At 38.0% G+C, this 19498-nt stretch overlaps 1 protein-coding gene across 1 annotated transcript; it reads right to left on the reverse strand.

Annotated features, from left to right (window-relative positions):
* Positions 1–2758: 2758 nt before the first annotated feature.
* Positions 2759–9808, reverse strand: Gtf3c6 (general transcription factor IIIC subunit 6). The gene is made up of 6 exons (XM_047558359.1): positions 9642–9808; positions 9200–9280; positions 8606–8669; positions 8465–8509; positions 6069–6182; positions 2759–3175 (listed from the first exon to the last, which is right to left on the reverse strand). Exons 1-6 carry the CDS (start codon positions 9702–9704, stop codon positions 2877–2879), a joined length of 666 nt encoding a protein of 221 aa, XP_047414315.1. The 5' UTR covers positions 9705–9808; the 3' UTR covers positions 2759–2876.
* Between the last annotated feature and the right edge of the window lie 9690 nt (positions 9809–19498).

A 19498-nucleotide genomic window follows, 5' to 3' on the forward strand; every position in this document is an offset into this window, starting at 1 on the left:
CTGTGTTTTTTGTTTTGTTTTGTTTTTGTGTGTGTGTGTGTGTGTTGTTTTGTGTGGTGCTGGGGATTGAACCCAGGGCTTTGTGCATGCGCGGCAAGCCCTCTACCAACTGAGTCTCCATGTTTTAAAATGGGCATTTATAGTACTTGTCAGTCTTCCTTGTCCTTACCAGTAGTAGGCTTTTTTTTTTTTTTTTTCCTTTTGGAGTGCTGTGGGTCAAATCCAGGGCCTTATGCATGCTAGGTAAGCACTCCACCACTTAAATTCCTAGCCAAGGAGTCATTTTTAATTATAAATAATATTACCAAATATCACAGCTGACATTCAATTATCTTGCCTTGTGAGTAACCAGAGAAAGAGTGGTAAGGTAAACTCAAATTTATTTTTCCAGGGAGAAACGAAATGGTTTTAGTCACCCTTTAATCATAACTGTTGAGGGCAGTGCCATAGTATTAGAATCCAGTTTCTTTTCTTTTTTTGGTACTGGGGAATAGAACCCAGGGGCACTTTACCACTGAGCTACATCCCTAATACTCTTATTTTTTTGAGATGGGGTCTCTCTAAGTTGCTTAGGGCCTTGCTAAGTTGCTGAGGCTGGCCTCATACTCATGATCCTTTTGCCTTAACCTCCCAAGTCCTTGGGATTATAGGTGTGCATTACCAAACCCAATCCCAGTTTCTATCTTGTTTCTTTGCCCCTAATGGTTTTTATCTCCAAGAACTTTGCTGGGGCTCAAGCCACCACAGCTATGTTTCAGCAAGAAGAAAAAAATAAACCTACACACTTCCCTTTATGCCTGAGTCAAAGTATCACTGAAAACTTCCAAGTCCAAGTCAGTGGCCATGACTTTATGTATCTGCAAGGGAAGCTGGGACATAGCTAGCCTGAATAAATTCTGGGATTTTGTTACAAAGAAAAAAAGGGAGCCTGTAATCCTAGTTATTCCAGAGGCCAGCCTAGGTAATTTAGCAAGACTGTTTCAAAACAAACAAAAGGGTCAGGGATCTGGCTGTGGTAGAGCACTTGCCTAGCAAGTACAAAGCCCTGGGTTCAACCTCAGTAACACACACAGACACACACACAAAGAAGGGGGTTGGGGGGAACAGATATTGGCTCAGGCAATTAGCAGTCTCCCTGTCAATAGTTATATTTCCATCAATTTTGAGATGTAATTAATAAAGTGTGTTTTAACTTATTAGTAGTAGGATAAATGTATCAAATTGCTGGTTTCATAGTCAGAAACAAATAAATATCAGCAATTCCATACATCTCAACTTATAAAGAAGTATCAAAGTTTGTGAATAATTTACTTTAAATAGTGGGACTGGTGGTATAGATCAGTAGTAGATAGAGCATGTGCTCAGTGTGCCCAACATTCTAGGTTTAATCCCCAGCACTATACATACACCTAAAAACAAATAACAAATTAGAGTGGAGCAAATCTAGGTAACTGCTATAATAAAGATGACTATTATGGCTGAATTCCAGTAAAACTTAAGGATGCCTTTATTTTTTTAAGTGCCTTAAGCACTTAAAAAATTTTCTGTTCCTAAAATACTGTAGTAAACTGAAAATGGATCCCAAAGATTACCATGGTTTTATTCCTGTTTAAGTTACATGGCAGGGCTGGGGATATAGCTCAGTTGGTAGCGTGCTTGCCGCGTAAGCACAAGGCCCTGGGTTCAATCCCCAGCACCACAAAAAAAAAAAAAGTTACATGGCAAAAGGGACTTCAATGTAATTTATTAGTTTTTGGTACTGGGGATTGAAATCAGGGATACTTTACCACTGAGCTATATCCCTAGCACTTTTGTTTTGAGACAGGGTCTTGCTAAGTTACTTAGGGCCTCATTAAATTACTGAGATTGGCCTTAAACTTACAATCCTCCTGCCTCAGCCTCCTAAATCACTTGAGATTACAGACATGTACCACTATACCCAGATGGTAGATATAATTCTGATAACAGAACTTAAAAACAGGGAAATTATCCAGGTGGGCCCACTGTAATTAAATGGGTCTTTAAAAATGGAAGTAGAAAGGCTAGAGACGTAACTCAGTGGCATAGCACTTGCCTAGCATACCCAAGATCCTTGGTTCAATTCCCAGCACCACGTGTGTGCACGTGCACACACATACATATACATATACAAAGTGGAAGTAGAAGACAGAAGGCTAGATCAGAGAGATAGATGAAAGAAGTAGCAGAGGAGATTCAAAATGAGAAGGGACCTGTCAACTTTGAAGACAAGGGGGCCAAGAGTCAAGGAACATGGTGGCCTCTGATGGCCCTTTATCTAACAAACAGCAAGGCAATGGGACCATGATTATTCATCTACAAAAAGTTGAATTTTGGGGCTGTGGTTGTAGCTCAGTGGTAGAGCACTTGCCTAGCATGTGTGAGGTAATGGGTTCAATCCTCAGCACCACATAAAAATAAATAAGTATTGTGTCCTTCTACAACTAAAAAAATATATATTTTTAAAAAAGCTGAATTTTACCAACAAATGTATGAGCACACAAATGGATTCATCTCCATCCTAGCCTCCAGAAAAGAACAGAGACCTGCCAACATTTATATTTTAGACCAGTAGAGACCCTGTCAAACTTCTGACTTATAAAACTGTAAGATAATACATTTGTGTTTTAAGTCACTTAATTTGTAGTAATTTGTGATAGCTGCTATAGAAAATTTATACTTACCTTAGTAAACTTCCAGTTTGAAGTACTCATCAAAAGAAAAGAGAAAGGACCCTACAGTCATTTAAACAATATTTTAATAAAAATTTAATTCAGTCTGGTTCTGAATGATTCTGGTATATTAAGTTGTGCTATAACTGGAAATGTATGGTCAACAAAAACAATATGAAAATTGTTTCATCTAGGAGTGATTTCTAAGGCAGCACCTTGAGTTTCCATAAAAACAGAACCCTCTGTCTCAGAAGAAGGGATGTCAACAAGAGGACCCGATTCCTCTGTATCCAAATGCAGTGATTTCTCCTGTTCATAGATCAGGTTTGAACTGTCTTTCATTTGAATCTCTTGCTCTTCCAATTCCAAAGGTTTTTCTGAGGCTGAAGCTACAACTTCATCTTCATTTTCATGTAGAAAGCTACAAATCATGTTGGGTCTATAGGAGAAATCATTATCCTTCATTTGTAGCCATTCTACTCCACCTAATTAAGCAGGGGTAAGGGACAAACCAAGAAAGAAATATGAAAAAGAAATTTTAGTTATCTATTTTTCTTTTAAATTTTCATCCTATGATTATGTCAAAGCAAAATCCCAACATAAACCAACTATAAATATCAATAAAATAATTATGTAATTTCCAGGCACTGGAATGGAGTATATGAATCATCACAATCACTATAAGCAATTAACTTCAATTATTGTTCCCATGCACCTTTCCCAGTTAAATTCACAACTCATTCTGAGAAATTGAGCTTTTACTGCCATCTCATGCGTTAAAGAAAACTGTTACTTCCCTACAATTTTATTTTTAAATTTAAAAAACAATTTTTTTTAGTTGTAGATAGACACAATACCTTTATTTATTTATTTTTATGTGGTGCTGAGGATGGAATCCAGTGCCTCACACATGCTAGGCGAGCACTCTACCACTGAGCCACAAATCCCAGACCTCTACAATTTTAATACATAATACTACTATCTCACCTTCCAAGTCAGGACTCTCATATCATTTTATCTTTCCTCTCCTTTCCCCTTTCTTTCTTTGTTGTGGTTGAGGTGGATGCTGGGGATTGAACCCAGGGCCTCACATATGCTACACACATGCTCTACCTCTGAGCTACACCCCCAACCCTCCTCATTCTCATATTATTCTGAGTTGGAACATTCAATTGTGAATGAAATAAGACAGGTCTCAAACAAAAAATCACCTTGAAAAAAATTTTGTTCCTTTCCATACTTATTTCCTCATCTCTCAATTAAGCCCCCACAAAGTTTGTTCCAATAATGCCAATCATTTTTTTTTCCTCTTGTCCCTATTACCTTTCCAGCCAGATATTTTCAACAGATGAGAAGCCTGGGCTTGCCACAGAAATTAAAAGGATCCACTGAATTCCATTAGATATCTCTAAGATACCTCTCATCTTCCTACCTTGTTCAGTCTTCCATCTGCTCCCATTCCCCACCATAAAGTAACTTTTCTGAAGGTACTGCTTGCTTCCTCAATACTAAATCAACTGCCATCCTAGCAGGACTTTCAATTTGTCCTGTGGGGATGTCCATCTAGCAGGCCTCCTCACAACAGCCAGAATAAATTTACCAGTGATACAAATAAACCATCTCATGAAAGTCTTAAGATGACTACAGCTCAAACAACATATTACCTGCAAAATCACAGGAAGACCCTAAATCAGAACCATCTACCTAATTTTTCCTAAATTCCTGATTCCTGAGTGTTAAGAAACTAGTTTTTGTTGTTTTAAGCCATCAAGTTTAGGGATATTTGTTATGCAGCAATTGACCGAATCCAGACTTGCACAGATGGTTGCTTATTTATTCGACAGGACATAATTTCCATATCTTCCCAAAGAACTATCAGATTAATAATCTAATAATGAATGCCATGAGAATAAGAAATTCTGAACTTCCTTCAATAAGAAAATGTAAATAATAGCTAAGCTTATGACATGTCCTTCCCTTCCAAACTCATTCTTGAACCTAGTATTTTCTCCTTCCTATTATTTTTACAGGATGCATGAAAAAAAAAAATTATTTTGGGATATACACAATAAGAACAAAGGTTTCTATGTAGTTGTGTACAGAACGGTACACTTAATTTCTATATGATCAATGTACCTTCAAATATTTATTTCTTGCCTAAAACATACTAAATCTAATTAAGCCATGTGAGTAGAGTCTAATTTACTAGAATTTCAAATATGTCATTGAACAGTGAAGTTTTAAACCATGGAATGATTATCTGTTCAGCTCCACAAATGTGCCTGAATGGGGCAAGACACTCTGCTCTACAGTTTCTAGACTGTGACGTCAGCAACTAGAGAAGACTAAATAGACACTAAGAACTAGACTCAGGTTGAACAATTACTGTCCTAGAGTTTCCCTTTCATATAAAGCCAACTTCCTCCAACTGTGAGTTTGTTGGGGAAGGTTGCTGAGGCTGCCAAGTTCCCAGGGATGCCCTGCATTTATTTACACCTTGAAAATGCCAAACACTAGCATCATAACCAATGCATTTCGAAGTTGGTTTTTAGTGAAGAAAGAAATGGAAAGAAACAGAGAGAGAGAGAGACAGACAGACACTGCTGAATTCCCTAAGACCTAGAAATCGTATCACCTTTCTTGACAAACTTCTTAGTTTGTAATTTCCTCACCTATATTCAAGTTTGATTGAATTTTAAATGTTTGGTACTTTTCATGCAGCACTCTCAATTTTATTCATTTACTTTTTTCTTGTGGTGCTAGAAACTGAATGCAGGGCACATGCTACACACTCTTCTACTGAGCTACACCCTAGCCCAAACGAATGTCTATTAACTATAGGTTTTGCTGCTATTAGCTCATAAACAGGCTCATTACAGTGAGGCTCTGAGGCACATGTCTGAAATCCCAGTGATTTGGGAGGCTGAGGCAGGAAGATTACAAGTTCAAAGCCAGTCTCAGTAACTTAGCAAGATCCTGTCAAAAAGGATGGGATGTAGCTCAGTGGTAAAGTGCCCCTGAGTTCAATCCCCAGTACCAAAAAAATAAAATTGAACATATTACATACAGTTATTACTGCAAAATACAGGGAATATCCTGGCAGCAACATGTTTCATTTTCTTTGTAGTACTGGAAATTGAACCCAGGGTCTCACAAATGTTAGGCAAGTGCTCCACCACTGAGTTACATTCTTAACCCCTTTCATCTTTGAGACAGGGTCTCAATAGGTTGCCAAGACTGGCTCCAATCTGCAATTCTCCTGCCTCAGCCTCCTGAATCATTGAGATTTCAGGGGTCTGCCACCATGTTCATCTAGCAACATGTCATTATAGGATATAACACTGTATCACCTCTGTTTAGGGAATGAAGTGAACTAACCTATGTTTTCTTCCCCTTCCTTCTTTTCTGTCAGAAGAGTTCTTGTCATGCTGAGTTTCTTCATTGTATGGCATTTGTATTTTAGCACTGTTTTATTATTGCCTTCTGCATCCACTGGAACATAAAATGAATCAATTATTACACTGTTTGATGCCAGCAAATAAAATAATGATGTTAAGCCTTGGTAATTTTCAGTTTATGGAGTTTGACTAAACTATTTCTATTACCATGGTACAGTAAGTTCAAAGTACAATTTACCTCTCCTGTTCCAAGCACAGAGAAATGATAGATAAAATATTACCACTTAAAGACACTGGCTAGATTCAAAAACAACACCCACCTCCAAGAGAGAGAAATGCAAAGCTATGAGTGAGATTAAAGCCATAGGTCTAATAGGCTCAAGTCCTAAAGTGGGACACTGGGGTCAGGAATTTTGGCCCATAGAGTAATGGGGTCTATAATTGTACCATTCAAAATGGAGGACCAAAGTCAGGCTTATTACTTGACACCAGAGGCTGGCGTGGAGACGTTTCCGTTTATAAAAGAAGGCTGAGGAAAAAACTGCTGACAATCTGCTACTAGAATTGTGTGGATCTAGGTAGGAGGAGGAGGCTCTTGAGTAAAAGATGTGAAGCAATGAAAAACTTGCACATTATTGCTCTTTGAGTGTAAACTGGTATCAGTGATATTTAACAATTTGAAAATGAAACTTGCTATGTGGCCAAATAATTTCACTTGATTCAACTTAAAGTTGAAGATGACACATTTAATCTTTTTTCTTTCTTTTTTTTTTTGGGGGGGGTGGGTATTGGGGATTGAACCCAAAGATGCTCAACCACTGAGCTACACCCCCAAACCTTTGTTTTTTATTGTGAAACATGGTCTTGCTAAGTTGCTCAGGCTGGCCTCAAACTTGCAATTCTCCTGCCTCAGTCTCCTGAATAGCTGGGGGATATTTGGGATCACCCAGCTGGAAGCATTTTTATAGTGAGGTAATAAGTCAAGCTGGGCAAGGTGGTGCACATCTATAATCCCAGCAACCTAAGAGGTTGATAAAGGAGGATTCCAAATTTGAGGCCAGCCTCAGCAACTCAGCAAGACCCTGTCTCAAAATAAAAAATTAAAATGGGGTGGGGATGGAGCAAAACATCCATTCAATTCCCAGTACCAAAACAACAACAACAACAGTTTATATTCACAGTAGCAGTGAAATAGAAATCAACTGTGGTAGTCAGAAAATACTATGCAGCAGGGAAAACAAATTAGCACTATACATATTAACATGTATGAATTCTAAAACATATTGAGAGAAAAAAGTTAAAAGAATGATTTGCATAGCATGTTATAATTTATTTATTTATTATTTATTTAATTGGCACCAGGGATTGAACCCAGTGGTGATTAACTGCTAAGCCATATCTCCAGCCCTTTTTATTTTGGGACAGGGTCTCACTAAGTAGGTCAGGGCCTTGCTAAGTTGCTGAAGCTGGTGTCAAACCCGTGATCTTCCTGCATCAGCCTCCAGAGTTGCTGGGATTACAGGTGTGCATCACCACACCTGGTCCTAGCATGTTGTATCAATTTTTTGTTTGTTTTTCAGTGCCAGGGAATCAAACTAAGGGTCTTGCACATACTAGGCAAGTGCTTTCCCACTGATTTACACCCAACTCAAGTTTGAAAATATATAAAACTGTTATTGTTTGTAGATGCATACATAGGTCATACAGAATTAAATGTAGGAATGATAAACACCAAATTCAGGAAAGCAATTACCTATGAAGACACAGGGAAAAAGAGATATACAGGGATTTCAATTGTACTTTGAAAGTTTAACTATAATCTGAGCCAAGCTTAGCAAAATGATAGAATATGATGCAGTTAGGCAAATGCACACGAGACGTTTAATTTTAAAACTTACCATATGTGGTATGTTACAATTTATTTATTTATTTTGGTACCAGGGATTGAACCCACTGAGTCACATCCCCAGGCTCATTTTATTTTTTATTTTGAGACAGGGTCTCACTAAGTTGATTAGGGCCTCTCTAAGTTGCTGAGGCTGGCTTTAACTTGCAATTCTTCTGTCTCAGCCTCCAAGCTGCTGGGATTACAGGAGTGCACCACCACACTTGTTACAAATAATTTAGATCAAACAAACAAACAAACAAAATTTAGCCAGGAGTTAAATTACAGGAGCCAGGCATTATTATAATCTGAGTAACTTGGGAGACTGAGGCAGGAGGATCACATTAGAAGTCAGTTCAGCAACTTAGGGAGATCTTGTCTCAAAATAAATAAAAAGGACTGGGGAAGTAGCTCAGTGATAAAGTGCCACTGGGTTCAATTCCCAGAGGGTAAAAAAAGGAATTAGTTTTGCTTGCCTATCAATTACTTACCATGTTCAGCATTTTCTTCAAATATAACACAGGTTCCAAGAGTATCTGCAGAAAAAAAAAAATCAAAGGCAAATTAAGAAATAACAGAGGTATTTTCTCTGAAATATGAAAAGGAGTTTGATCTATATGACATCTTCTTACCTTCATACTCTCCAGCAAAGACATAGCTATCCAATTGCAGAATGGGCCTTTCAGTGTCAATCCCCTACAACAGAATAAAGGATCATAAATAACATCAAAAGAAAAAAGCCTTCACTGTGTGACCTTGCTACCAAAGAAAATGATTTCCCAAAGTGGGAAACCTAAAGAGCAATTAGTTCTAGCAAGCACAAGTTAAACACTGCTCTCATCCCAGGAGCTCCAACCTGAAGATTACTTAATTAATACCCAAGTAGTAAGGTCTGTTTCAATCAATAATAAGAACAAAAAGTTTTGTGAGAAGTATTTTAAGGTAAAGGGATAAGAGCTCAGGATGTAGCTGGGTAGTACAGGTGTGCTTAGCATGCACAAGACCCTGAGTTCCATCCCTAACACTGGGGGGCGGGGAGCCGATAATAATTTATGATGTCATAGTTCAAATCTGCAACAAGTGATGTCTTTGAAATCCTTTCCTAAATTACCCAGGCTGGCCTGGAACTTGCGATCCTCCTGCCTTAGCCTCCAGCGTAGATGGGATTGCAGACCATTTTTGTTTTAAGAAAATCTGTAACAATCCCCCAATTCTAGAAGACTCACCAAAATCTTGCATTTATTTTCACATTTTGAGAGAAAGTCTGAATCGATGATTCCCGATAATTCGACCAGAACGAACTGCTCCTGGTGGAAGAAAACAAGAGTTCACCAGCTAGCATGTGAGTGAGCGAAAAGCAGCAATAAACACAAAAAGCCAAAAATTCCCATTGTAATGAGTCCACCTTTGTGGAAACTGGATCCGGTTTTCTACGAAAGGATAAAAGCGATGTTATCTGGGGTAACTTCCCAGCACTTCTGCATTCTTACTATGGTGGGGCCATCAAGACTGAGACCACACGCTCCCCAGCTCCGCGCCTAGGGCGGAGAAGCGGCCGAAGCGCCAGGGGGCCTCCCTCCCGCCTGCGGCATCCCTTACGCCCTCCCCACGCCCAGCCTGTACACCCATCACCGCGACCACCGTGCAGGATTCCGACATAGTTCTTACTGCCTCCTCCTCCACCTCTTCTTCCTCTCTGTCCTCCCTGGTCGACTCCTCGGCCGCTGCCATGAGCCTTACACCTCCGCGCCTGGGTCAAGACACAGAACCACCCGGCGCCGCCATCTTGAGAATGGGCAGCGGCTCCCACGGGTAGCTCCTGCCAGAACGCGAGATGGAGACCTTGGGCCAAAGGCCCGCTCCCGCGCCGAGAGCGCCGGAGCTCACGTGGGCAGCGTCGCCCCGCCTCTTCCTGCGCCTCAGAGCGCGGAGCTGCGTTCTGGTGTCCGCAGCTGTGATCGCTGGGCTGTTTTGGGACCTATGCGATTGGGAACTGCTGGGCTCCTAGCCCAGCTGAGTGGGAGAGGGCGGGTGAGGCAGAGGGGAGAAAGAAGGTGAAGCAAGAAAACCAGGGTGTGCGCGGAAGTGTACAAAGGCCTAGTGTTGACTCACCTCTACGTTTCTTGAAATTCTTAATATCGTGTGAGCGTTAAAAATACAGGATTCCCCCCAACCAAGTTAAAGGCGCATTTATTTTACCGGGTGTTAAGTTGGATTTCAATCCTGCAAGAGCATAGGATCTATAAGAGTATATAAGTGGATCCATCCAGTGCATCAAATTTTTGTGAGCCTATGAAGATCCTACCACCAAGTACTCTATTACTGAAATAATCTTAGGTGTGCCTGCCCTGCTTCTCCCTCCCCCCCCCCCCCCCAGCTTAATTTTGAGGCAGGGGCGGTGTGAACAACCCAGGCTGACCTTGAACTTGTGATCCTCCTGCTTAGCCTCCTGAGTAGTTGGGATCAACATGCATGTGTGTATATCTACAGATATACACACACACGTATTTCTAAACTTCTTTTTAACAATTTTTTTAGTTGATGGACCTGTATTTTTTATTTATTACCACAACTCCAGCCCCTAAATTTACTTCTCCATATACAAGTCTAAATACATTAACTTTTTTTTTTTTTTTTTTTTGGCGGTGCTGGGGATCAAACCCAGAGCCTGTGCTTGCGAGGCAGGCACTCTACCAACTGAGCTATATCCCCAACCCACATTCGCTCTTTCTATGATCTAGAACTATATACTCTTTTCTTATCCCATTAACAGTTACATTCTACACCTCTTCCCATCCTCTTTGTCCTCCATTAGAAATTGCAGACCTTATTGCAAATCTATTTGTTATACTGTAGATAATAATTGAACTCATCCTCTGTGCTTATTATAACAATATTGTTAGCATCTTCATAGGGGCTATTTGGTTTAGGGCTGCATCTTCTTTGTACTGGGTGCTGCTATTATTGATCTCCCCTTAAAGTAGAGGTTTTGGAAACCCGCAGGGTCACTATAAGCCTATAGAAGGGAAACTGCAATATGCCAGATCTGCACTGCTAGAGGGGAAGATACATGAACAACATGAAAAAACAAGGAAAGAAAATGATCCAAACAAACCTAGATGCTATATTAGTAGAATTCAGTCACAGTATGGTAGAAGAAATGTCAGAAAAGGAGTTCAGAATATACATGATTAAAATGATGCATGAAGCAAAGGATGAGATAAGAGAGCAAATGCAGGCAATGAATGATCATTCCAATAAGCAGTTGAAAGAGCAACTGCAGGAAGCAAAAGATCATTTCAACAGAGACAGCTTCAAAAACAAAACAAAACAAAACAAAAACAAAAAACAACCACAAATCCTTCAAATGAAGGAAACAATAAACCAAATAAAAAACTCAATGGAAAGCATTACCAACAGACCAGACCACTTGGAAGACAGAACCTCAGACAATGAAGACAAAATATTTAATCTTGAAAATGAAGTTGACCAAACAGAGAAGATGGTAAAAAATCATGAACAGAAGCTCCAAGAATTATGGGACATCATGAAAAGACCAAATTTAAGAATTATTGGGATTGAGGAAGGCACAGAGATACAAAACAAAGGAACGAACAACCTATTCAATGAAATAATATCAGAAAATTTCCCAAACCAGAAGAATAAAATGGAAAATCAAATAGAAAAAGGCTTACAGAACACCAAATGCACAAAATCACAACAGATCAATACCAAGGCACATTATAATGAAAATGCCTGACACACAAAATAAAGATAGAATTTTGAACGCTGCAAGAGAAAAGCATCAGATTACATATAGGGGGAAATCAATACGGATATCAACAGATTTCTCAGCCCAGACCCTAAAAGCTAGAAGGACCTGGAACAACATATTTCAAGCTCTGAAAGAACATGGTTGCCAATCAAGAATATTATACCCAAAAAAAACTAACCTTCAGATTTGAAGATGAAATAAAATCCTTCCATGATAAACAAAAGTTAAAAGAATTTACAAATAGAAAACCTGCGCTACAGTATATTCTCAATAAAATATTCCATGAGGAGGAAATGAAAAACAACAATGGAGGTCAACAAAGGGAGTAACTACCTTAAAGGAAAAACCAATCAAAGCAGAAACCAAGTCAAGTTAAAAACCAAAAACAAGCCCAAATGACTGGGAATACAAATCATATCTCAATAATAATCAACCCTGAATGTTAATGACCTAACCTTATCAATCACAAGACATAGATTGACATATTGGATTAAAAAGAAAGACCCAACAATCTGCTTCCCTCAAGAGACTCATCTAATAGATAAGGACATCCACAGAATAAAAGTGAAAGGATGGGGGAAAAAAACTACCATGCACATGGACTCAGTAAAAAAAAGCAGGGGTTTCCGTCCTTATTTCCAATAAAGTGAACATCAAGCCAAAGTTAGCCAGAAGGAATAAAGAAGGACATTCATACTGCTTAAGTGAACCATAAATTAGGAAGACATAATGATAGTAAATATTTATGCCCCAAACAACAGTGCATCCATGTATATCAGACAAATCCTTCTCAATTCCAGGAATCAAATACATCACAACACAATAATTCTGGGTGACTTTAATACACTGCTGTCACCACTGGATTGATCTTCCAAACAAAAACTAAACAAAGAAATCATAGAACTCAATAACACAATCAATAACTTAGACTTAACAGACATATATAGAATATTCCATACATCAACAAGCAAATTCACTTTCTTCTCAGCAGCATATGGATCGTTCTCTACAATAGACCATGTGTTATGCCACAAAGCAGCCCTTAGGAAATGCAAAAAAATACAGATACTACCTTGTGTTCTATCAGATTATAACAAAATGACAAGAGAAATCAATGACGAAAAACAGAAATTACTCCAACACCTGGAGACTAAATAATATGCTATTGAATGAAGCATGGATAAAAGAAAACATCAGGGAGGAGATAAAAAAAATTCTTAGAGGTAAATGAGAATGATGATACAACATATCAAAATTTCTGGGACACTATGAAAGCAGTAGTAGGAGGAAAATTCATTGCATGGAGTGCATTCCAGAAAAGAATGAAAAGTCAACAACTAAATGACCTTACATTATAGCTCAAAGCCCTAGAAAAAGAACAGAACAACACCAAAAGCAGTAGAAGACAGGAAATAATTAAAATCAGAGCTGAAATCAATGAAATTGAAACGAAAGAAACAATTCAAAAAATTGACAAAACAACAAGTTGGTTCTTTGAAAAAGTAAACAAAATAAGCAAACCCTTAGCCCCACTATCAAAGAGAAGGAGAAAACTCAAATTACTAAAATTCATGATGAAAAATGAAATATCAAGACAGACACCACTGAAATTCATAACATAATGAGAAACTACTTTAAAAATCTGTATTCCAACAAAATAGAAAATACCGAAGACATCAACAAATTTCTAGAGACATACACTTCTCCCAAACTGGACCAGGAAGACATACACAATTTAAACAGATCAATTTCAAGCAATGAAATAGAAGAAGCCATCAAAAACCTACCAACCAAGAAAAGCCCAGGACCAGATGGATTCTCAGCCGAGTTCTACAAGACCTTCAAAGAAGAACTCATTCCAATACTTCTCAAAGTATTCCAGGAAATAGAAAAGGAGGGAATCCTACCAAACTCGTTCCATGAAGCCAATATCACCCTCATACCCAAACCAGACGAAGACACATCGAGGAAATAAAATGTTAGACCAATATCTTTGATGAATATAGACGCAAAAATCCTTAACAAAATCCTGGCAAACTGCATCCAAAACCATATTAAGAAGATAGTGCACCACAATCAAGTGGGGTTCATCCTGGGAATTCAAGGTTGGTTCAACATCCGGAAATCAATAAATGTAATCCATCATATCAATAGACTTAAGGATAAGAATCATTATTTCAATTGATGCAGAAAAGGTGTTTGACAAAATACAACACCACTTCATGCTCAAAACACTAGAAAAAATAGGGATAGTAGGAACATATCTCAACATTGTAAAGGTTATTTATGCTAAGCCCACGGCCAACATCATTCTTAATGGAAAAAAAACTGAAAGCATTCCCTTTAAAAACTGGAACAAGACAGGGATGCCCTTTTTCATCACTTATATTCAATATTGTCCTTGAAATACTAGCCAGAGCAATTAGACTAAAGAAATTAAAGGAATATGAATGGGAAAAGAGAAACTCAAGCTATCACTATTTGCTGACATGATTCTCTATTTAGAGGATCAAAAAAACTCTACCAGAAAACTTCTAGACCTCATAAATGAGTTTGGCAAAATAGCAGGATATAAAATCAACATGCATAAATCTAAAACATTTTTATACATAAGTGATGAAACATCTGAAAGGGAAATGAGGAAAACAATTCCATTCACAATAGCCTCAAAAAAAAAAAAAAAAAAATTGGGAATCAATCTAACCAAAGAGGTGAAAGATCTCTACAATGAAAACTACAGAACATTAAAGAAAGAAATTGAAGAAGACCTTAGAAGATGGAAAGATCTCCCATGTTCTTGGACAGGCAGAATTAATATATCAAAATGGCCATACTTCCAAAGGCACTATACAGATTTAACATAATTCCAATTAAAATCCCTATGACATTTTTCATAGAAATAGAAAGGCAATCATGAAATTCATCTGGAAGAACAAAAGACCCAGAATAGCAAAAGCAATCCTGGGCAGGAAGAGTGATGCAGGAGGTATTACAATACTGGAACTTAAACTCTACTATAGAGCAATAGTAACAAAAACGGCATGGTATTGGCACCAAAATAGACAGGTAGAACAATGGTACAGGACAGAAGACACGGAGACATACACACATAAGTACAATTATATTATATTAGGCAGAGATGTCAAAAACTTACAAAGGAGAAAAGATAGCCTGTTCAACATATGGTGCTGGCAAAACTGAAAATCCGTATGCAGTAAAATGAAACTAAACCCCTATCTCTCACCCTGTACAAAACTCAACTCAAAATGGATCAAGGATCTAGGAATTAGACCTGAGACCCTTCACCAAAAAGAAGAAAAAGTAGGCCCAAATCTCCATCACGTTGGCTTAGGACCAGACTTCCTTAACAAGACCCCCATAGTGCAAGAAATAAAAGCAAGAATCGATAAATGGGATAGACTCCAACTAAAAAGTTTTTTCTCAACACAGGAAACAATCAGCAATGTGAAAATAGAGCCTACAGAGTGGGAGAAAATCTTTTCCATACACACTTCAGACAGAGCACTCATCTCCAAAGTTTATTAAGAACTTAAAAAACTTTACACCCAAAATACAAAGAACCCAATCAATAAATGGGCTAAGGAACTGGGCAGACACTTCACAGAAGAAGATATACAGGTCATCAACAAATATATGAAAAAGTGCTCATCATTCCTAGTAATTAGAGAAATGCAAATTAAACCACCCTAAGATTTCATCTAACTCCAATAAGAATGGCCATCATCAAGAACACAAGGAATAATAAGTGTTGGCGTGGATGTGGGGAAAAAGGCACACTCATACATTGCTGGTGGAGTTGCAAATTGGTACAGCCACTCTGGAAAGCAATATGGAGATTCCTCAGAAAGCTTGGAATGAACCCACCATTTGACCCAGTTATCCCAGTCCTTGGTTTATACCCAAAGGACTTAAAATCAGCATATTACAGTGATGCAGCCACATCAATGTTCATAGTAGCTCAATTCACAATAGCTAGATTGTGGAACCAACCTAGATGCTCTTCAATTGACGAATGGATAAAGAAACTGTGGCATATATATATATATATATATATATATATATATATATATACAATGGAATATTACTCAGCCATAAAGAAGAATAAAATTATGGCATTTGCTGGTAAGTGGATGAAGTTGGAAAATATCATGCTAAGTGAAATAGGCTATGCCCAAGAAAACCAAAGGCCAAGTGTTTTCTCTAATAAGTGCGTGACAATATATTACAATGGGGAGTAGTGGGGAGAAGAGAAGAATGAAGAAACTTTGGATGGTGTACAGGAAAAAGGGGTGGGAAGAGGTGGGGATGGAAAAACAGTAGAATGAAACAGACAGTATTACCCTATACATATGTATGATTACATGAATGGCGTGAATATACATTGTGTACAACCATAGAAATGAAAAGTTGTACCCCATTTGTGTACAATGAATCAAAATGTGTCTGTAAAAATAAAAAATATTTTAATTAAAAAAAGGACCATTTTCTTTCCTTTTAAATGTCCATGCATGACTTGTTCTTTGACTTTTACTTTACCCTAACATTAGTACATGTGTCTTTGGTTATACTATCTTGCGGGGGGTCTAAGACCAAGGTAACCCCTATGTTGGCCAAAAAGTTACCTCTTTCCTTCCCACTGTTTAGGTTAGCTAAGACCCCTCAAGGTTACTTTTACGAACTTGTGAGATGCCTTTCTTCATCCTTTAGTCTTTTCCTCTACCAGTTGTGCCATCTGCCAGGATGGGACAGGGTCTTGCTGACTGATGACCACATGTGGCTTCCCTTGGAAGCATTGGAGACATTTCCCTCTAGAGTGACCCTCCTCTTTGCAGAATGGTACTGGTTGGTTTCCTGGTCTCTAGAGTCCTCACAATGCCCCCAAGTGGGAGGTTGGGTTACTCACTGTACTTGTAGATTCCTTAGAGGTATCCCATTTTCCCTGAGTCCTGGGTGACCTGTGAGGGAAAGGGTCAAATTATTGGTGTTTTTGTTTTGTTTTGTTTTGTTTTGTTTTTCTTAGACCTTCTATTTTCTTTGACTTTGGTCTCCACATCTTGGTTGTTAAACACAGAAGTTTTTTTTTTGTTTTTTTGTTTTTTTTTTTTATCACCAGGATTGAACCCAGGGACAACTACTGCACCACATTTCCATCTCCAGCTTTTATTTTTGAGTCAGGGTCTCACTAAGTAGCTTAGAGCTTTGAACTTGCAAACCTCCTGCCTCAGCTTCCCTACTTGCTGAGATTACATGTGTGTACCACGATGCCCAGTTAGGTCCACCAATCTTGAAGGGGGAGTAGTGTGTTTTAATTTTAACTTTTGGAATTTTGCAGTTACCCCTTCCATTTAGTTGGGATCAATATTAGTACTGGGAGTCAGTTTCATATCCTACGTGTCCTGTAGGTGTTGGCTTTTTATCTCTAATTAACACAGGTTATTTTGTTAGCATACTTCTGGAAAACACAGACAATGGTTCTAGTTTTACAAGGAAAATACAAAACAAAATTCACAAGAGTAAAAACATTTTAAAAATTTATGTTTTAGTATTTAATTTAATTTATTCATTTATTGTCACTAGGAGTAGAACTCAGGGTGTTCTAGCACTGAGCTACATCCCAAATCCTTTTGTTACTTTTTTACTTTGCGACAGGGTCTTGCTAAATTGCTGAAGTTGGCCTTGAACTCATGCCTTGGCCTCCCCTGTTGCTGTGATTATATGCATTTGCCACAGCCACTTTGCCCAGTGATGTTTTATATTTAACTTACAAATGACTCAGATGTTCTCTCCACCAAATAAATTTATAAATGTTTATCCCATTTACAGCAAACCTAACTTACCCATTTTTAACAGCTATTTTAAGATTAACTGTGAATAGGATATCAGACTAGTTAATATTTTAAGCCATTTTTTCCTGCAAAAGAAAAATCCTAAAAGCAAAGAGTTATCGTACTTTTTATTTTTTGTACGGGAGTACTGGGGTTTGAACCCAGGAGGGACTTTACCACTAAGATACATCCCCGGTCCTTTAAAATTTTTTATTTTGAAACAGGATCTCATTAAGTTGCTAAGGGCCTTGCTGAGTTGCTGAGGCTGGTCCCAAACTTGCAATCCTTCTGTCTCAACCCCCAGAGTTGCTAGGATCATAGGTGTGTTCCATCACACCCAGATGGACCCTATACTTTAAACATCTTAATTGAATCAAATACAATCCTGACTGGCTAGTAACCTAGCCAAAATATGTGTATTAATAATTTTGAAAACACATTTACTTTTTACTTCCTGAATTTGTCAGGAAGACAAATTCAAATTAACCTATTTGTCAAAGATTTATTTAAGTAATTTGAACTAAAGCCATTTGGATTCATGTCCTTTTAAATTTATGCTTTTGTTTCTGGTATTAAGGATTGAACCCAGGTGTGCATGACCACTTAGTCACATCTTCTTTTTATTTTTTATTTTGAGAAAGGGTCTCTCTAAATTGCTGAGGTGCATCCCACAAAACCAAAGACCAGATGTTCTCACTGATATGCAGATGCTAACTCACAATAGGGATGGGGGGAGGTTCCACCAGATTGGGTAGGGGGAGTGGAGGGGAAGGGAGGGGAGTGGGAATGGGAAAGACAGTAGAATGAATTGGACATAACTTTCTTATGTTCATATACGAATACACAACCAGCATAACTCCATATCATGTACAATCACAAAAAGGGGAAGTTATACTCCATGTATTTATGATATGTCAAAATATATTCTACTGTCATGTGTAACTAAAAAGAACAAATAAAATTTTTTTTAAAAAATTGCTGAGACTGACCTCGAACTTGCAATCCTCATGCCTCAGCCTCCTGAGCCGCTGGGATTATAGTCATGCATGACTGCTCCTGACTGTCTTTTTAAATTTATAAACCAATTTGATACCATGCAGACACAACATTCAATACACATATATACACAAAAATATAGACAGAAAACAAAGATTTTAAAACTTTCATTTAGATTCCCTATTTGCCACTTTTAAAATAGCTAGACTGTTGATATGATTATCATATCTCTAAGCAATCCTTAATCTGTTTTTTTTGGTAGTGAGGATTGAACACATGGGTATTTAACCACTGAGTCACACCCACACCCCCAGCCCTTTTTATTTTTTATTTTGAGACAGGGTCTCACTAAGTTGCTGGGATCACAGGTATGTGCCACTATACCCAGCACCATTCGAATTATTAATCCATTAAATGGATCAACCCACTGCTTAGCTTATGGCTCTCTTACTCTTACACTTCATCTCCTGCATTAACACAGGAGCCTGGGGGGATGCCTCATATCCAAACCACAACAGCTAAGAAGTTATGGGTAACAAAATGAGAACATTAATAAATCAGACTTTAAAAGAACCATGTAAGAAACAAATTGAATAGTTTTTGTGGGCACAGTTGGAGCTAGTAGAGAAAAATCTGTAATTTGTTGGGGACGGGTAATTAATTTTAATTGTAGTCAATAGAAGAATCATGAAAAAATTCAGAAATATAATTGCTGAAAAATACAAGAGGGGTGAGTTGGGCACAATATTTAAAAGCCTACCACTAGGAGGAGACAAATGAATTAAAAATCATTTAATCTGCTCTTATTCCTTTGGAACATGTTATCTAAATTAAGAAAAGCCTATATGAAAATGTCTTTAGTAGCAGGATTCTGGTAAAAGAGTCTTTAGTATTAACATTTGTTTTTT

The sequence above is a fragment of the Sciurus carolinensis genome, chromosome 7 (assembly GCF_902686445.1).
Source record: "Sciurus carolinensis chromosome 7, mSciCar1.2, whole genome shotgun sequence".
NCBI lineage: Eukaryota > Metazoa > Chordata > Mammalia > Rodentia > Sciuridae > Sciurus > Sciurus carolinensis.

Excerpts from the sequence above, each read along its gene's own strand:
- Gtf3c6 (XM_047558359.1), bottom strand. The coding sequence starts at position 9,704 with ATGGCAGCGGCCGAGGAGTCGACCAGGGAGGACAGAGAGGAAGAAGAG. Across the intron at positions 8,510-8,605 it reads CTTTGCTGGAGAGTATGAAG|ATACTCTTGGAACCTGTGTT; the intron begins GTAAGAAGATGT and ends TTTTTTCTGCAG. Across the intron at positions 3,176-6,068 it reads GGAAGGGGAAGAAAACATAG|GTGGAGTAGAATGGCTACAA; the intron begins GTTAGTTCACTT and ends CTGCTTAATTAG.